This window comes from Pristiophorus japonicus, chromosome 18 (genome assembly GCF_044704955.1).
Source record: "Pristiophorus japonicus isolate sPriJap1 chromosome 18, sPriJap1.hap1, whole genome shotgun sequence".
NCBI classification, from domain to species: domain Eukaryota; kingdom Metazoa; phylum Chordata; class Chondrichthyes; family Pristiophoridae; genus Pristiophorus; species Pristiophorus japonicus.
In genome coordinates, this window is record NC_091994.1 from 98,682,741 (window position 1) to 98,701,108 (window position 18,368).

Here is an 18,368-nt window from a genome sequence, read left to right on the forward strand (position 1 = left end):
GATCGTTGCTTGAAAAAAGAGAAATATTAAGGGTTAGAGGGAGCAAGGAGAGTGGCGATGAGACGAGGTAACTCATGTAGAGGAAAAGTACTGGTGCGGACTTGAATGTTGCAATGATCCAATGAGTTAGCTGATCTTCAATGACAGCAGCAGTTAGGGCGCTAAAATCAGCCTCCGAGGAGGAGTGACAACACAGGTTCCTGCTCCTGACCGCTACCAATCATTCCTTCTGGAAAGTGCATGGCTGGGAATTTCCTTGGGGAAGCTGCTGCTCCGACACTGCAACTTGGCCGGTGGTGCTGCAGGAGCATGCGTTTGGAGCTGGGATGACGAAAGGATTCATTTTGGTTGTGATGCATCCACTGCTTGATTAGCCTGTCAACACCCACTGCCTAGTCTCATTCAGTAGAATAGCCAGTTGGGTGGACGGCCGAGGAACAAGCTGGCCCCACAGAAACCTCAGATTCGAACGAGTGCATGTTCATGGCTCAGAGCCTCACCCACCTGGAGCACGTACTGAGAAATGGTGGGGGAATGGAGAATTGTAGGGAACTCACCCGTGATCCTCCCTTACACACTCCATGCCATAAACATGCACTCGGAAAATCGGCTTTTGTATCCCAGCATAAATTGGGAATGAACTAATTTTTTAAGTGACTACTTAAAGAAAACAGACTCCCAGGCGCAGATTGTGTTCCTGTTGTCTTATGTGCAAACAGTAACCAAGGTGTCATCCTTTGCTCAGTCTTACCTCAGAGTCAGAGTATCGTAGGTTCAAGTCCCACTCCAGAGACTTGAACACAAAATCAAGGCTGACTCCAGAGCAGTACTGAGGGAGTGCTGCACTGTTGGAGGTGCTATCTTTCGGATGAAACGTTAAATCAAAGCCGTCTGCTCTCTCAGGTGAATGTAAAAAAAATCCTACGGCTACTATTGGAAGTAGAGCAGGGGAGTTCTCCCGAATATCCTGGCTAATATTTATCCTTCAACCAACATCACCAAGAACAGATTATCTGGTCACTATTTCATTGCTGTTCGTTGGATCTTGGCTGCAGGGTTTCCTACATTACAACAGTGACTACACTTCAAAAGTATTTCATTGGCTGTAAAGCACTTTAGGACATCCTGAGGTTGTGAAAAGCACGATATAAATTCAGGCTTTTTTTTGTTTTTAAGGGTCAGTAGATTTCCTTTAAAGTTTAAAACCCTGTGATTATCAATTTGCTCCTTCCCCATGAGAATTTTAAATTCTGGCTAGAGAGATTAGGCTGCTCCATGGGAAGCCAGTTCAGGCCCACTGCTGCAGACATCTAAGCGCAGTAGCACCCTCCCCCGAAGTGGGTGGGAACTCCTCTGGGAACCCACCAAATTTGGCCGATTCTGGGATATTTGTAGAGGTCAGCAGTGCGACAGCATGTAAAGTCCATCAGCATAACGCTAGAAAACCGGGCTACAGGAACACCTAGGCTTGGAGTTGTGACCACAAAATACTGAATGATGGAAAAACGATCAGCTTAGATCCCAAAATGGACCTGGATGGATGGGCTGAATTCCTCATGTCCCCATCCGTATGCACTTATAAATGATAAAGTAGTGAAACAGTTAAACCCAAGATGTTTTGATCGAGGGTTACAAAGTAAAATTTGCTGTTACCTGCCTTCAAAACCCATGCTTTTATCTAGGACCTGGGCCACTTACTTATCCATGGTCACTTTTTCTAAGATGTTGTGGGAGTCTGTGATCAACCATCTCCCCTGCAGTCTTATTGGTAATGGTACTGCCCATCGGGTGTACTAACAAGGTCATACAAAGGGCCCAAGTTCAATCCAAGCTGAGTTATTTGATTTCCGCTGGGCCAGCAGTTGGGGTACTATATAATTGGCCTCAGTATCATTTGGCAGGGGAGAGGGCAGTCAGCCAGCATTCCTCCTCCCGAGTGCTGTCCAGAGTTTATGGTGGAAAGTTGATGTGGACGTTGGGTGAAAATTGGATTGAGCTCAGCTGAGGTGCCTCCCTTGATCGACTAGCTTGTTACCACATTAAGGGCTGGAAATTCCCCAATCTTGCGCTGGGTTTTTCACTGTTTTTTGGCGGAAAATTCCCTGAAGTCTTGCAGCGGCGGTTTTGAAATACCGCTGGGGAGCAGAACGCCGGTGTGCAAGAATGGAAAAAGTGCTGTCGCCTGATTTTTGGCTCAGCGGTGACCCGTAGGTAGGACCAAAAAAAAACGCAGAGGAAAAACCTGCGTTGCAGCCCTTGGAACGGCGGAAAGCATGAAGACCTACAAAAACGGTAAGTTAAAGTTTTTATTTTTAAATTCTTTTGCAGCGATTCGCGAGAAAAGGGTCTTGTGAATGTTTTGTGATTTTTTATTTTGGGGGATGTTTTCCCCCCTCCCTAGGTCCAACTCGCAGTGGTATCGGCCTCGGAGAAAAGTTGCAGAAAATTTGCGGTTTGCACCATGAATCTTCGTGCAATGCCGATTTTTACTGCTGGGTGTATTTTTCCCTGAATGTTAGCCTCGAAATCATAGCAGTGTGATTAGTGCTATTTTTGGTGAAAAATGCCGAAAAAATACCGCAATGACCAAAAAACGAATTTCTGGCGCATAGAGGGCTCTGGTACCCGTGGAACTGTACCTCGGCAAGAGCCAGAAGGGAGGGGGGAGAAACTGGAAATCCAGCGCTCTCTGGTTTTCTCTCTCAGTGCCTTCTCTTTTAACACTTCACATTTATTTCTCAAGTTCAGTTTGTCGTCTGCACATCAAAGGTCAAATGCAGGTAATGTAACCTCAGCGCACCCATATAGCCACAAAATAACAGGAACACAAAGTTTATTCACAGAGGTGAGACATTATAGTTGTCACTGGTGACAGTTACAGACCTAAACATACACTAAAGGGAGAGCATCATTTTAACACTAGGACCTTACCAGAAAGATGAAAAACCATGTTCTGGGCAAACATTTTTTTTATTTATGGTAATGCCATCTATACACTGTACATTCAGTCACTGTGTCCATTGCAAACTGTGGTTTTGCATTGCTATTTCATACATATCTCATCAAGTCCTTTATTTTACAATATTACTGGTGGAAAGGGCAGGGAGTGGAACGGTGGGAAGGGAAGAGGGGAAAAGAACAGACAGGTACACAGCGCAGTAGATAAATAAGCCGAGCAAGTTTTTTGTTTAGGCATTTATAAACAAGAAAGCATACATTTATTATTACATAAAAATAGTTCTAAAGATTGGAAATTAAGTTGCTTATTTTAGCAGCAGCTTATGTACGAAAAAAATCAAATATAAATATGCTGAAATGCATAGGTAACACGACGGTGATTCCTGCTGGCTGATGTGGAAGGAGAAAACAGTAAAAAGGCCCGAATATAGTGTCATTCAAGATCAACTGTTTCAAATAACAATTGTTCATGGTTTTTTTGGAAAATTATTCCAAGGAGAGTAAAAATCTGATGCATTTTTTTTAAAAAACAGCCATCAGGATGGGGAAAAAAATATTAAAGACAGATTTCTCAAACACCCCCAAAAAATTGAAAGGGTTGAGGGAACGGGGGGCGCAGGGGAAAGGAGGAACCCATTTCGAAGGGATTCCTAGTGAGCAATTACTGACTGCAGTAATTCAGGCAATAACACAATCCAATAACAAGACAACTATGACGTATTAAAGTTCGAAGAGAAATAAAATGCAGGTGAGCACAATATACACTTATAATACATTGCATTAAATGAAAAAAAAAGTATTTACAGGGTTTTTTTGTACATTGGCTAGCTTGTAGTAAAGCAGTTTAAAATGATTACTGGGTTTTTATGCCAATAGGTCCCCTTGAATAGAAGGCTCATGGCTTTTATTCAAAGCGTAAGTTTATATTTGATTTCCATTAAAAAATAATCCCTTGTTACCATATGGAAATAACTGGCACCAGTTGACCATCAAACAATAGCCAATGGGAATAGTAGAGTCAAAATGGCGACTGCACCATAAAATAATAGATTATTGTATTACTGTGTGTTAAGGATTAAAATACTGCTTTACGTGTTATGTATACATTACTTAAAAAAACACGACAACCCACACACACCACACACACAAAAAAAACTAACCGGTATAAAAAAAATTACAAATAAAAAAACTGCATTAACATAAAAATATGCAAAACACTATATTTTGCTGATATTGTTGCAATCAACCTTTTTCTGTACTTTTCTCTCATCTGCATGCAAAACGCTACAAGATTTAACTAAAAACTATTTGAACAAAAAAAAAACTTTTTTCCGTCAAGTATCTCTGGACGTTATTGGTGCAAAAACCCAGCTGTAGTTAGCTGCCCCTCAGGTATAAAGCATTATTGCTGAAGAATGTTTTCATTTAAAAAACTTTTTTTTTCCTGAATTTTTTTTTTTGCTTTTTTTCCCCCCCACAATTTATTTGAAACTCTCGTATTAAAGTAATGTGAATCGTCACGACTGACTGAACAATAAGCGGCTTACAAAAAGAACATAGAACAAAAAAAGACATTTCTTCTGCTAGGAGAGTCAGTAGCTACTAATGTACTGCTTCTCCTTTTTTGCATTACCGTATCAAACAAGAAAAAGTCAATAAAACAGACTGCATGAGACACCAGGAAAGGAGAGATAATGACATATAAGGCTGATTTTTTTTGCATATTATATAAACATAAAACCCCTTAAATATACAAGTTTTAATGCCCGTTAAAGAGTACTGTATGGTAGAAATATTGTAACTCCATGCATATGAAAGATATCGAGTCTTCTCATTAAGGAAAAAAACAGATAAAGCAGAAATATCCCACATAATTGCATAAACATGATCTATGTTCCATTTGCATTGCACTCATAACGGGGGAATTGTGTGGGTTTTTTTGTGTTAAGATTTTGTATTCACAAAAGTGAAGCTAGATCCCATAAAGTGGTGGGATTGCCACAATCCAGGGTCGCACCCCTACAAAAGTTTACAATTTTCACCCCATTTCCTCTAGATTTTTGTTTTACATCATACACTCCCCACAACTTTTGAGTTGCCCTGACAACTCTTCCGATTGATAGCTTTCATTTGTACCTAAATTCTAAAGACCCGCCTCTTAAATCTCACAGTAACAATGGCTATTATACTGGATTCATGCAGAATATCTTAAAACATTTTTAATTTTTTTTATTCATTCCATGTGATAAATATATTTTTTTAGCCTTATTAATGAAACACAGCAGCGGGTGTCTTTTAAGTATTAAGAGAGAAAAACATATGAATGTAGTTTATATCATCAGAGCATTACACTAACATCAGATTACTAGATCTTATTGGGTCCTACATGGGCTTTGGAGAAAATGCAGCAGGTGCAGAACATATATTTGTAATATTTTTTGTCACCATTGTTCCCATCTCCTCCTCCCCCCTCCACTGTTCACAACTGATTTGGTTGCCACACAAATTCTCAGGTGGATAGCTCAGTGCCACAGACACAGTAAGGAGCAGCTCTGGCTTCATGCTGTGGTTCTTGATTTTGGTTGGGCTACCCAGGATGGAGATGGTGGTCTACAAATATCAGAGGGCAAGTCAACCCTGATATGGCTGGTGACAGTGACACGTGTCTGTGTACAGATCACATTCTTGTTTTGTCGCTAAGAAAATGCAGCACAGTTCTTCATGGGGGGAAAAAAAACCTTTAAATATTTAAACAGGGAGGGAGGGTGGGACCAAAAAAAAGTGCAGCAAGCCAGCAAAATCAAAGTTCTTGCTTCCTCTAAGATGGAATACCTCACATCTATTTGATAATAAATCTGGTGGCCTGAATGTAGAACTGACACAGTTCATGCAACTGAGGCAGCGAACAGCAATACAGAACCGTTTCCCCTTGCACCAACCCCCACCGGCCCTCCCCCCCCCCCCAAGAAAGTGAATTAAAATACAACAAAATCTTCTTGGCAGTAAGAAGGATTTCTATAGTGAATTAAAAATTTGTTCTGTGCAGAAATTGTGCCTATGTGAATTTAGCCCTATTGCAGCTTGTTTGACAAAAGTGATGTTTGCTCGTATAAAATAGCAAGTAATCCTATCACAGATCCTTAAGGGAGCACCATGTGTGTGTGTATATATATATATATATATATCTTACTAACAAGGTACCCAATTGATCCTGTATTCTGCAAATGTTAGTTCAGCGAACAGAATGAATCACTGAACAGTACAAAGCAAAATAACAAAACAAAATAACAACCAAAAAAACAACAGAACTGAAAAATAATACAATAATACCGGTGAACAAAAGAGTACTGTAAATACTGTGAATAGAGAAAAGCAGCAGTTACAACTAGCTGCTTTTGTTAAATTTATCGGTTGCAAAAATGTATATTTTGGAATGGCGTCCCAATTATAACGATTTTTTGTTGTTGTTGCATGTCATCTCTTTAACAACTGTCCCAGTTTTCTTCGTGATATTTCTATCTTCCTCCATCCATTTTCTTCTTTTAACTGAAGTGCACTGGAATTAGAATCGCATTCTGAACGCATCCATTTATCACTTCTCTCAAAGAAAAACAAAAACAGAAATAAAACATTTCAAGTCTTTCCGTAGAATGCTCTGTCGCTGATAAGGCCAAGCAAGTTTTTAACATCCCCTTCCAGCTGAAAATAATCCAACTAAAGATGGGGGGGGCGGGGGGAGAAATGAAACGCCTTTGAAAGTTTCCACGAGCCATTTTTCTTTTGTTTAAAGGAGGGGGATTTGCAGTAAAGTTGTTTCATGGCTTCTGATTTGACTCGCGGTGAAGTTCTCTAAATCAAGAAAAACATGGAAAGTATCGGGGAGCATCACTGGCCTACACAATGGACAGTCCTGGGGAAACCTCATGAGAAATATCCAAGGAGAAAGTAAAAGTTTTCATCACAACTGCACGTAATTCAAACTTGGTTTAAAATCAAGTCTTCTGTTTTCAAAACAGTTTTTTTTTGTTTCTATACTTCAATAGCTTATTACAAAAGTAGAATCTGAAGAGTTCTGTAAATTAACCAGAGAAAGTACTGTCACCCCTCCCCAACCCTTTTTTGTTCCTCCTCCCTTTTTGTTTATTTGGTACTATATCTGACAGTTGTCCAGAATCCTGTACACCGTGTGATGCGCTGTAGAAAAAAAAACATTTCGGAGAAAAAAAAAATCCTTGGTGCTGTCACTAACCGCAGTAAAGTATCTCAGGAACAGTTTAGTATTTGAAGTCTGGCAGGATGGCAGGCACACATTTTCTGTGCTGTGTCATTTAGGGGAGGTTAGTTTCAGTGCGTGTGTCTGAAGTAACATTCTTTCTCCGAAAACAGTCAACTCTTGTATCCTCCGTGTGTATGTATGAATATGTACACATACATCCACACACACACACAGTTTCATGTATTTTCTTTTAAATTTCACTGTCTTTTGAAACCACTTTGCTGGTAGTGGAGTTGCTTGGTTTCAGCCAGAGTTGTTCCTGAAGCTCTTTTACCATTTTTTCCAAGTGTTCCCGGGCCTCTCGCTCCCGAAGGAGGTCTGCACGCAGCTGTTCCCGATCCGCCTCAGCATGTTGTAATTTGACCTGCAACTCTTCAATCTGAAAAATAAAAGTGATGTTGAATAAAATAAATCTTGCTGATTCTGTATAAAATGTACGTATTCTATTCAATGACACAAGGGGCTATTGTATCAGTAAAAGGTGCATTGCAGGATGGAAGTTCTATTGTATGAGTGGAGCAACATTGATAGAGAGAGGCAATATGCTATTTGTTTTATGGAATTAGCTTTTGGAAATGGACCACATGTGAAGTGATAATTACCATTAACAGATCGAGAAGAGTGTGTTTGAAATGAGCCTGGTGTAGTAAGCAGCTCTATCATCTGACCTATCCCTTTTGTCTTACAACATCATCCAACTAATACTGTAGGCGACTTTCACTTGAACCAAGGTATACTCATTTGAAGATGGTAATAGGCACTGGGGGTAACTAGGTGATAACTTATGGCTATTAGAGAAGGATATTATGACTGGTAGAGAGTTTGATGGCTTGTGGCTCGAGGGGCTGAATGGCCTATTCCTGTTCTGAACGTTCCTATAAAGTGATTGTTCACCCATTCGAGAAAACCAACTATGTGGCACTTTGGAGAATAGCTGCAGAAATATGGTGCTGTGATACCTGGTTCAGTCCCTGGCACTCACTGTGTTCATGAGTGAAGTGATGTTTTGTGGAAAATAAGGCTTGTAGGCTTGTATTTACAGTTGGGAATGAGCTTCATTGTAATTTGATGAACAGTCATGTTGTCACGGTGCTGAAATCCGGTGTAGATATATACTCCAAGTTATAACTGAACAGATGATGAACTTAGAGTCCAAGATGCTTCCCTTATTAACGTTTAAAAAAACGTTTAGTAAACGGTAAATCACCCAACAGCTGTTTCACTCTAGTGCATCGCAGACACATTAACCAGGTTTACACAGACATGCCATTCTTAATTTTTTATTCTTTTTTAATAAGATTTTTTAAACTAGTAATAATTTTGTGGGCATAGTTTGAGTAGGAAAGCGTTTCCACACCAGGGACTATCATATCATTACACCCTTCTACCTACCGTACAATTTGCTTGCCGTAGTGTTAAAAGGTTAACCAACTTTGGGAATAACTTTCCTGTTACAAAAAACTAAACTGTTCCCACAAAGTACATTAAGTGGAAATAACAGAGCTGGCATGATGGGCCAATCTCTGATTGAGAAATATGGTGTATCACAAGTTATAATGACAGACAATTTAGTTAGGTCTTAGTTATCAACAACAGCTAATGCAGATCTTAAGGCTGCCTTTGGAATCTTGTTTCTTTTAAATTTTTTTTTACACAGTCCGCAGGGCCGGGTCCTTGACGACTTGACCGAGACGGGATTTTGGGTCGAGCACCTCCTTTTCTGGGCGCCCCACCCTGGCCGCCCGCCTTTTGGTCAACCCCCTCGCATACTCTTGACAGAAGAGACGGACGTGAGCCTTGCCCACGTCCCACCATAGCCTCAAGGAGGGGAAGCCCCCCTGCTTCCTTCTCCAGTCGGCCCAGAAACGACAGAACGAGTCCTGAACCGCTCGTCCTCCAGCAGCAAGTTGTTAAAGTGCCAGTACGCGGACCCCGTCCTCGCGCGGAGCGAAGTGAGCTCCGCCCACACCAGGTGGTGGTCCGAGCACAGCGCCGGCCGCATGGAGGCTGCCGGAACGCAGGAGACGTACGCCCGAGACCCATAAAGGCAGTCGATTCTGCACCATCCTCTTACAGGCCTTAGCTGTTTCCCCCCTCCCCACCTGCTATGTTTAGCATGGTATTTTTTTCTCACAAGATAATTGATGTATCTGTGAGGGCATAATTGGCTTGCAACTGAGGATACTAGTACAATATAACGAACAATCCTCGGCTCAGCTGTAACTCTAGGTCAGGTCCGTGCCTTAGTACTCCAGCACTGTTAGCTTGACAATTAAATCTTAATTAGAAGAGACGGCAGCCAATACAACACGTGGAAGAAATAGGTGAAAATGGTAATGTGAATAGATGGCAGGAAAGCTTAGTGTTGCTGGCAGGTGTAGATAATGTCAGAGATGTTACCATGGGAATATTTCATTATCGTGCCTCCCTCCTAATTTTGCTTTATTATTATTTCCCCATTCTTTTTAGAGCACACACCATTACCCATCCAAAAGGGAGAACAGCAGGCTGCCACTGCTCTGTGACCAGCTGTTAGGAAGCGTGCCAAAGTGAGTAGCCAACCTATCCTCCTCCTCTCCCTGCGGGATCAACAGCGCCTCCTGACCACAACTGAAAATTCGTGTTGCATCTTTTAATCCAACAGCCAAAAATAAACTGAAACAAGATAAATACTCACAATAGATGAAAAGTTTCCTTTCAATATGACATTATCACAGCTTTTAAAACTACAGGGCATGAAACGGAATGATTTGGGTAGGCGGGGTATCACAGCTGAGCCTGATCCTGCTCTCATCCACATCTCCAGAGACATGTATTTTCAGCAGGGGCCAATGGAGAGCAATTATGGCGGGAACTTAGGGGTACTGAGACCAACTGTAGTGCCTCAGCCACTGCTGTAGATGAGATCAGCTAACTCAGCGCAGCCCAGAGATCCAACCTGGGACCTTTCTGGACTGTATGGTTCAGGCACTCGTGTCTTAATCAGCCCAACCAACAACAGAGCAGCAATATCTTGATTCCTAACCAATTCTGCTCTAGCTTCTCTGAGTATTTGTACCAGTGCCTCTATATAATGCATGTAGCTGTGAGTGTATATATATATATATAATATATGCAATGCATGTAGTTGTGGGTAGATATATATATATATGCAATGCATGCAGCTACTGCATTATACACACTCCTATTATCCGCATTCCCAATTATCCCAACAAAATATTTACAGGACATAACCTTGCACGAAATGTTCCCTCATTTGTTGTATATATTTAAATTCCAGTTGGGCTCAGTTAGTAGCAGTCTCATCTCAGATTCAGAATGGCGTGGGTTCAAACCCGGTTCCAGAACCTGAGCACATAATCTTGGCCCCCAATTTCCACTATCCACCAGAGGAGTGCTCTTTATTAGAGGATTGACGGAAGTTCCATTGTAGCATAATAATTACCTTCAAAATTATCTTTGGCAAGCAAAATGTAACACACAACAGCTCCACTGAGAAGAGGGCGGCCCAGCCTAGTGATTCTATTCTAATCAGTTTCACACGCCTTTGATGTGGTTTCTGCACGAGCTAGACACTTAGAGGTACACCAGGTCATTCAGTTTCACAGCACATTGTTTCACTAGCTGAAATCCTGTGATAATGTGACATTAGAAAGAAAATTTGCACTCAGATAGTAGTTATTTTGCTCATGTTTCTCTACCTGATCCTTTCCAAACCCTTTTTTTTGGGTGTTGTGTGTGAAAAATACTGTAAACATGGCAGTATAGAACATCGCAGGACTGCACGAAATGTCATCCATTTCCCTCAACCAGAAATGTACTGTGGGTGACACCCATGTTGCAGTTCCTACTCAATGTTGTTTAGTCTGGCACAATCGCTCTCTGCAACTTCCCATGATGTTGAAACGGAAATCTGCATCACTTCCTCTTTCCTCATTTGATTGTTAATGTCTTGAAACTGCACTACTTTCTCCATTCCCAATCTTCTTGCTCATTTCTGGAAGCGGGGGGGGGGGCGGCGGGTGGCGGGGAGTTATATTGAATAGTATTGCAATCTTAACCCTTTCATACCTCATTATATAGCTATATATACTACTTTACTCATTACTTGTATCAAGAAACATGTTGTTTCTCTATGGGAACAGTAAAATGGGACAGGAAAGTGTACTTCCACATTAGAGAGGATTAAAAAAAAATGTAACCTGGTGATGCAACGTACCAATTCCCAAAACACAAAACAGTGTGACCGAACCCAGGGTTACACCCAGCACCTGTTGTTGGCTATTGGAGGAGGCGCCGAGTTATGGTAACTACCTTCCCCATGGAGATGGCAGGGGATAGGGATTTAAAAAAAACGGATATGAGGTTTTCCCACATAGTTACATTTTCACTTTGCCAACCGAGCCAAGATGTGAAGACACCCCCTCTCCCCCACCACACAGTCCTACTTGTGAGCTGTAACATTCACATGAAGCCCGATGCCAAGTTTGGCTCGGGCCTTTCACCACTGTTTTCGGGTGAGCGTTTAACTCGCGCTGGATAGGAGTTGAATTTCTCCACCTCATATTTGAAGAATGCCATTTGGAAAAGGTACTGGAAGATTCCAGTCAAATGTATCCCAGCATGAGTCATTAGCATTGAAAGGGAGGGTTGCGGGGGTGTGGGTGGGGGGGGCGGGAAGGAGCAGAAAATTGAAACAAACAAAAAACAAAAACAAGATAGCAAATCAACTCCTGCCTCCCCACCATAGTTACATTACACCCAAAAGAACGAACAATGATTTTGAATTTCTCCCCAGATAGTCAACAGAAGGCAACCAAGCTCAGAATCAACAGGGCTAGGTGTTTCTCAAGTTCCCAGCCAGAACACTCTGTGCTCGACAGATCTTAGTTGACCTCATCAGGGTTCCTCAGAAGTATCGAGACAGTGGTTTTCCTGTTCTCATAACTTTCAGTTTGTCAGTAAAATGGAATAGAACATTCAAGCAGTGCTCTTGCAATCTAAATCACGGTGACAAACAGAACAAAAAGCAAGTATAAGTGTGCATTTTTGTTTACTCCAGCATAATTACCTGTGCTGAATATTTGATCCTCAGTCGCCCAGCCTCACAGCCTTTGTCACAGACCCGGATTTGTTTTGCTTGTTCTAGTTCACGTTTTAGTCTTATCCGTGACTCGTTTGCCTCCTTCATTTTCTTCTCGTTCTCTGCTCGAAGACGCTCTATCTCTTTCCTCAAGTTGCGCTTGGCCTCCGTTGCTTCGCGTAGTTTTTCTTTCTTGGCAACACGGAGAAATTCAAGTTCCTACAAAGCAAAGAAATGCACAGAATTCAGTTAAGTGGAAAAGTAAAATGGGTTAGACTGAAAAAAACCTTACAAATTAGTGTTTAGATAGAACATTTGCACTCCAAAGAGTAAAGGTACTCCAGATGTTAATTAGTCAAAGCTAGACTCTTATCTTGAAACAATGTTAGTACCAACACAAAGACCCTTTTTTCCCTTCTCTTGCCATGTGGATCATTTATATGTTATGTTTCCTATGACTAATTCCTTGCTATTTTCAGTTTTACTAGAGTCTGGGGTCTAGAGTCATTGTCCTATAACTGTTGCTGTATGAATGGCTATAATCTAAAGGCACTGCTGTGTTGATGATGAGGCTCCAAGCAACGCTTAAGTGGAGACCCGAGACCTACAAGTACTGCTCTCTGTGCTGTTTGTCCTTCACTGGAGAACCAATATAGGGAGGCACTAGTTTACCAACCTGACAAACTGCTCTCGAAACCCATGAAAAGTTGGGTCCTAGGTGCCATTGGGAGTTGGTTTCCTTCATATTAGAGAATGCCATGTGCCTGCTATTAATATAAAAGTGCCCAAGACTAAATTAAATGAATAGATTTTCTTCTGTTTGTAACGACAGTGGTCATTGGGTGGCTGCATTTCACTTAGGAAGTGGGTGTCATTCCATTCAACTGAGTATCATCTAATAATGGATAAAGTAAGTCAGTATAAAGAGCAACCTTTTTTGCTTCCCAGCTGTATGAAATGAGCTAACAAAGGCTGCATTTTCCCAAGGCAACACCCTTTTCATCCCCTCAGCCAGTAGAGCCATGGGAAATCCTTTTCTTTCTGATAATATCACTTCCCATACAAGACAGTGTAGACTCAAGAACTGGATAGACTGTCTGGTCAAAACAATTGTCTGAAATCACTCGGCATGGTCATTCCAATATATACGCATGCCAATAAAAAGTCCTGTGCCATACACTGAATGTATCAATCAGTGGATATTGTGGGTATCTCTAGAGGCAGTGCATCAAGATAAACATCACTGGAGGTGCAGACAGTTATGTTGCTGGACTGAGAGATTCAGTCTGCCCGTATATGTCAGCATGGTGGCATTTTTGCTTGATACCCTCTAGCTACCTCCCCTACCATCGGGGAAGGTGAGTCAGCCAGAAGCAAAGTCGCAAACTGTGAATTAATTATGTGACGTTATATTTTCTGTTGCAGGAACTGCCCTGCAATGTAAGCGCGACCCTAAGGCATTACTAGCCATTGGTATAAGAGACAGTTTTAAAGCTTGGTGTTCATATCTAAATGACTGCTTAACCATACAAATACTGCATCTGAACAAAACTGTGCAGCGAAGGTTCACCAGACTGATTCCCGGGATGGCAGGACTGACATATGAGGAGAGACTGGATCGACTGGGCCTGTATTCACTGGAGTTTAGAAGAATGAGAGGGGATCTCATAGAAACATCTAAAATTCTGATGGGATTGGACAGGTTAGAGGCAGGAAAAATGTTCCCGATACTGGGGAAGTCCAGAACCAGGGGTCACAGTCTAAGGATAAGGGGTAAGCCATTTAGGACTGAGATGAGGAGAAACTTCTTCACTCAGAGAGTTGTTAACCTGTGGAATTCTCTACCGCAGAGATTTGTTGATGCCAGTTTGTTGGATATATTCAAGAGGGAGTTAGATATGGACCTTACGGCTAAAGGGATCAAGGATTATGGAGAGAAAGCAGGAAAGGGGCACTGAAGTTGCATGTTCAGCCATGATCTTATTGAATGGTGGTGCAGGCTCGAAGGGCCGAATGGCCTACTCCTGCACCTATTTTCTATGTTTCTATGTTTCAGGTATAGTACTATCATAGAATGACACACCATTTGGTCCATTATGTTTGTGCCGGCTCTTTTGAAAGAACTATTAGTTGCACTCCCCTCCCCTTATCCTATAGCTCTGCAGATATTTCCTCTTCAAGTATTAATCCAATTCCCTTTTGGAAGTTGTTATTGAATCTACTTCCGGCACCCTTTCAGGCAGTGAATTCCACAATTTTTTTTTCACCCCATCATTTGGTAGATTTGCTCTAGGTATGGGTGAAGCTAAGTATGCAGCTCAGCAAAGCTGCTGGTTATACTTTGCCAATGTTCAATTTGTGAATATCATAACTATACCGGGGGGCGGTGGGGTTGGTGTAACAGGAGACTCGACTGGATTGGTGGAAAAGGAAAGAAAAATGTTTGGCAGATGCTAGTCTATATATAGTGAAGTACGCATGTACGGTTAGCACTTTATAGGTTAATTCGTTAACGTCACAAATGCTGAAGTAAAGTTCTGCAGACTCCTGCTGCCCTTCAAAACGTCAGCCAAAATGGAATTCTTTATGTGTGAGCTCAAATAATGAGTGTCGGTTTGTTACTTGTTCATGCTGATCAAAAAAAATTGTGATGGTTGCAAATCTGGATCTTCCATAAACTGAGGGTCCATGTCAGGAGCACTAACACATAAAATTTATACTTAGAATCATTAGAACACCAGCACACTGCACAATTTGACTCCTTACGTCAGTTGTTAATCTGTCTGGAGACACTTAATGTAGGTTCACCATCTTTGTTATTTGTACATTTTTTTCCATCATTGAGTACCCTTGTTACTCTAAATTCAAAGTATCTTTCAAGCAGATTTTTCTCTTACCTGCTGTAGACTGCGCTTGGCTTGCAAAGCAGCATTCAGTTTTTCCTCCTGCTTTACTCGCATCTTAATGATTTCATGCAAGAATTTCTCCTTGGCCTCCTTGGTGTCGATTCCATTGTCTAAGGCCTGCCTCAAGTGTTCTAGCTCCACTTCTAATCCGCTGTTGTGTGTCTCTGTGTGGCCTGGAGTCTCGAATACACCATTAGATGCAATTTGCACCCCGGGGGAGCTCAGGTCCTTTGCTGATGAGGCAGATGAAGTGAAGGAGGGAGAAGAAAGTGAAGATAAAGATGATGTGACTATAGGAAGGAAAAAAACATTTGCATTATAATACATACTTATATATAGACAGCTTACTTGTACAATGTGAGTTTTTTTAGAATTTTCCAATGCAGCCACACTAAATACAAGAAAAAAATACTTTAAATTTCACTTCAAGCCCACCATCGCCTCAGAGGTCTCTTTCACCAAGCAATTTATCATAATTTTCTGCCCTTCTCCTGAAAGCACTGGTTTATGCTGGGATACAGTTCGGTGGTGCTCATCGTCCTCTTGATACCTTGCTAATGTGGCCATTCTTCACCTGGGAGCCTAGACAATGAGTGGAGACATCACAGCTGAAGACCAATCCTGCCCTCATACAATGTCTATGCACGTGTACGTTCCAGTGCGAGTCACTGGATGGCTCTCTAAAATGAGAAATCTGGCTGATTTTCCTCTCCCATGTCCAAGGCAGCTGATGCCAACTTAAGTGTTGCTGCTCCAACTGAGATCAGGTAACACGGCACAAATCTGGCAAGTAAGGTCTGGGTTGAGGACACCTCCATATTGGCTGTCAAATGTCAAGTGCCATAAGCTGGCTAAAGTTCACTCCTCTTCTTCCATCTGAGGAGCCTTAACTCTGAAGTTAAGCTGTGGGATATTGGTATATGGACACTTAATGCAATTGTCTGGAATTTCTCTCTATTTTAATGGAGGCATTAACTTGCTTAAAAGAAATGAATTAATACTGTGCTAAACTAGCAGAGAGTGCAATTTCAGATGTACATTATTATCCCATAACGTAATTTCCAAGGCCCTTGTTTCTACATGTTGCTCCATCCTGTGGTCTGACCAGCTCACCCAATTGAAGCAAGCGAGTTTTAAGTGACAGTTAGCTCTAAGATTGTTTATTTTTACCTCTTCAATATCTCCTTGTGTTACAAACAAAACCCTGACTGGGAAGGAAGGCAAATTGTCTGCACCAAAACCACCTCAACTCATTAGTTTAAAAAACTTAAAACACAATAATAGAAATTAACAGATACCAGTAAAGGTACAAATAACATTTTCATTCCATTGAGAGATCAACAGAACACAGTTCCCTATTATTGTATGCATATGATAAAGAGATAAAGAAATTGTAGATTAGTTATACTGATGTATTTTCCACCTTCAAATATAAAAATTTGCCGGTAACAAATGTAAAAATGACACATGTTGGAAAAGCTCCTTCAATCCAGATTCTTCACGTGGGCAGGAGTCTGAGCTTGTCAGTTATGATAATAGACTACATATTTTACATCTAAAAGAAATAAACCATGGCCGGTCCCCATCCTGACGCTCCATGCTGATGCACAAACATACTTTGCCATAGAGTAGTAGGATGTGGGGGTGGACCCCAAAGATTACTCATAAGAGTTTCCTTGAGTTGGCATGTCTGGAGAGGGACAGACTGGAAGTAAAGCAAGTAAACCAATCACCTCTTGGCGTATGACTCAAGTGCTGTGCTGACAGAGGTTTGGAAGCAGGCCATTCATCTGCCCTCCCAATAGAGGATGATGTGGGACGGGGGGGGGGGGGGGGGGGGCGTGAATTTGAAATATCTGCGTGAATTAAACTTACATCCTTCTCTGCTCTCAACTTCCACTTCAGCATCTGAATCTTTGTCTTCAGAAGGAAACACGGCAGCAAGAGGAGCAGCTGTTTCCTGTTCTAGCTGTGATTCTGCAGTTGCCCTCCTTTTCCGAGATCTGTTAGCTCCATTTGGAGTCTCGATGTTCTGTGTGACTGCAGTGGCTGACGGTGATTGTCGTCCATTCCTCTGCTGGGGCAGTGGTGTCAGAGCTACGTTTGGTGCCACTGAACTTTCGTAGCTTTTGTATGCATAGAAACTATGGAGAAGTCACAAAACAATACCATTCAATTTTTAATCCTCAAAAGATTATGACAAAAATATATCTGCTCTCAAAATAAATAAATAAATAATTGTCTTATGACCCTCGTGTGAATGTTTTCCTGTCTTTTTCATATTAATAAAACTTGAGTCTCATGTAGCAGGGGGAAAGTAAAATGGGATGGGGATTGCTTGTCTCTAAAATGGGTTCCTTTGGCTACTTGTATGTGTTTTATAATGTTCTGACAACATACACCAAGACAACAAGAACTTACATTTATATAGCACCTTTAACATAGTAAAAATGTTCCAAGGCGCTTCACAGGAGTGATTATGAAACAAAATTTGACACTGAGCCACGTAAGGAGATATTAGGACAGGCAATCAAAAGCTTGGGCAAATAAATAGATTTTAAAGAGCATCTTAAAGGAGGAGAGAAGGATAGAAAGGATTTAGGGCCTAGGCAGCTGAAGGCACGGCCACCAATGGTGGAGCAACGAAAATCGGGGAAGCACAAGAGGCCAGAATTGGAGTGACCTTGGAGGGTTGTGGGGCTGGAAGAGCTACTAGAGATAGGAAGGGATGAGGCCAGGTGCGAGTTAGGATACAGGAAGCAGAGTTTTGGATGAGCTCAAGTTTACAGAGGGTGCAAGATGTGTGGCCAGGCAGATGATCATTGGTATAGTCGAGTCTAGAGGTAACAGACTGCAATAGAAGCCGTAGTTGGTGGCATAAGCAACCCTCCTCAGCCTGCGGTTTTGGAGCGACAAGCTATGATGACGACGATCAGGAGTTGTGGTCAAGTTGTGTGGAAGTCACCTCCCAATTAGTTTTCTTCCCCCTCAAAGGGTTAGCGTGAAGAGAAAGATATCTTCCATCAAAGACATAGATTTAATCTGGGTCTTCTAGTTGTAAGTCCAGTGTCTTTTAGTACTGTAGGTACCAGCTCACCATTTAAAATAAATATATTATAGCCTCAATTTCCTTTAGCACACAAGG

General features: G+C 41.6%; 1 protein-coding gene across 2 annotated transcripts in view; it reads right to left on the reverse strand.

The window, feature by feature from the left end:
* Positions 1 to 5,961: 5,961 nt before the first annotated feature.
* Positions 5,962 to 18,368, reverse strand: part of skia (v-ski avian sarcoma viral oncogene homolog a) — a 159,806-nt gene continuing 147,399 nt past the window's right edge. Inside the window, exons 4-8 of one of the 2 annotated variants that reach the window (XM_070860454.1) lie at positions 17,099 to 17,367; positions 15,215 to 15,513; positions 12,306 to 12,536; positions 7,509 to 7,613; positions 5,962 to 6,514 (exon numbers count right to left, since the gene is read on the reverse strand). In XM_070860454.1, the coding sequence (XP_070716555.1) occupies positions 6,404 to 6,514; positions 7,509 to 7,613; positions 12,306 to 12,536; positions 15,215 to 15,513; positions 17,099 to 17,367 (1,015 nt within the window). In that variant the 3' untranslated portion in view covers positions 5,962 to 6,403. Of the gene's footprint in view, positions 7,614 to 12,305; positions 12,537 to 15,214; positions 15,514 to 17,098; positions 17,368 to 18,368 lie in introns of both variants that reach the window. The other variant, XM_070860456.1, reaches the window with a different exon arrangement.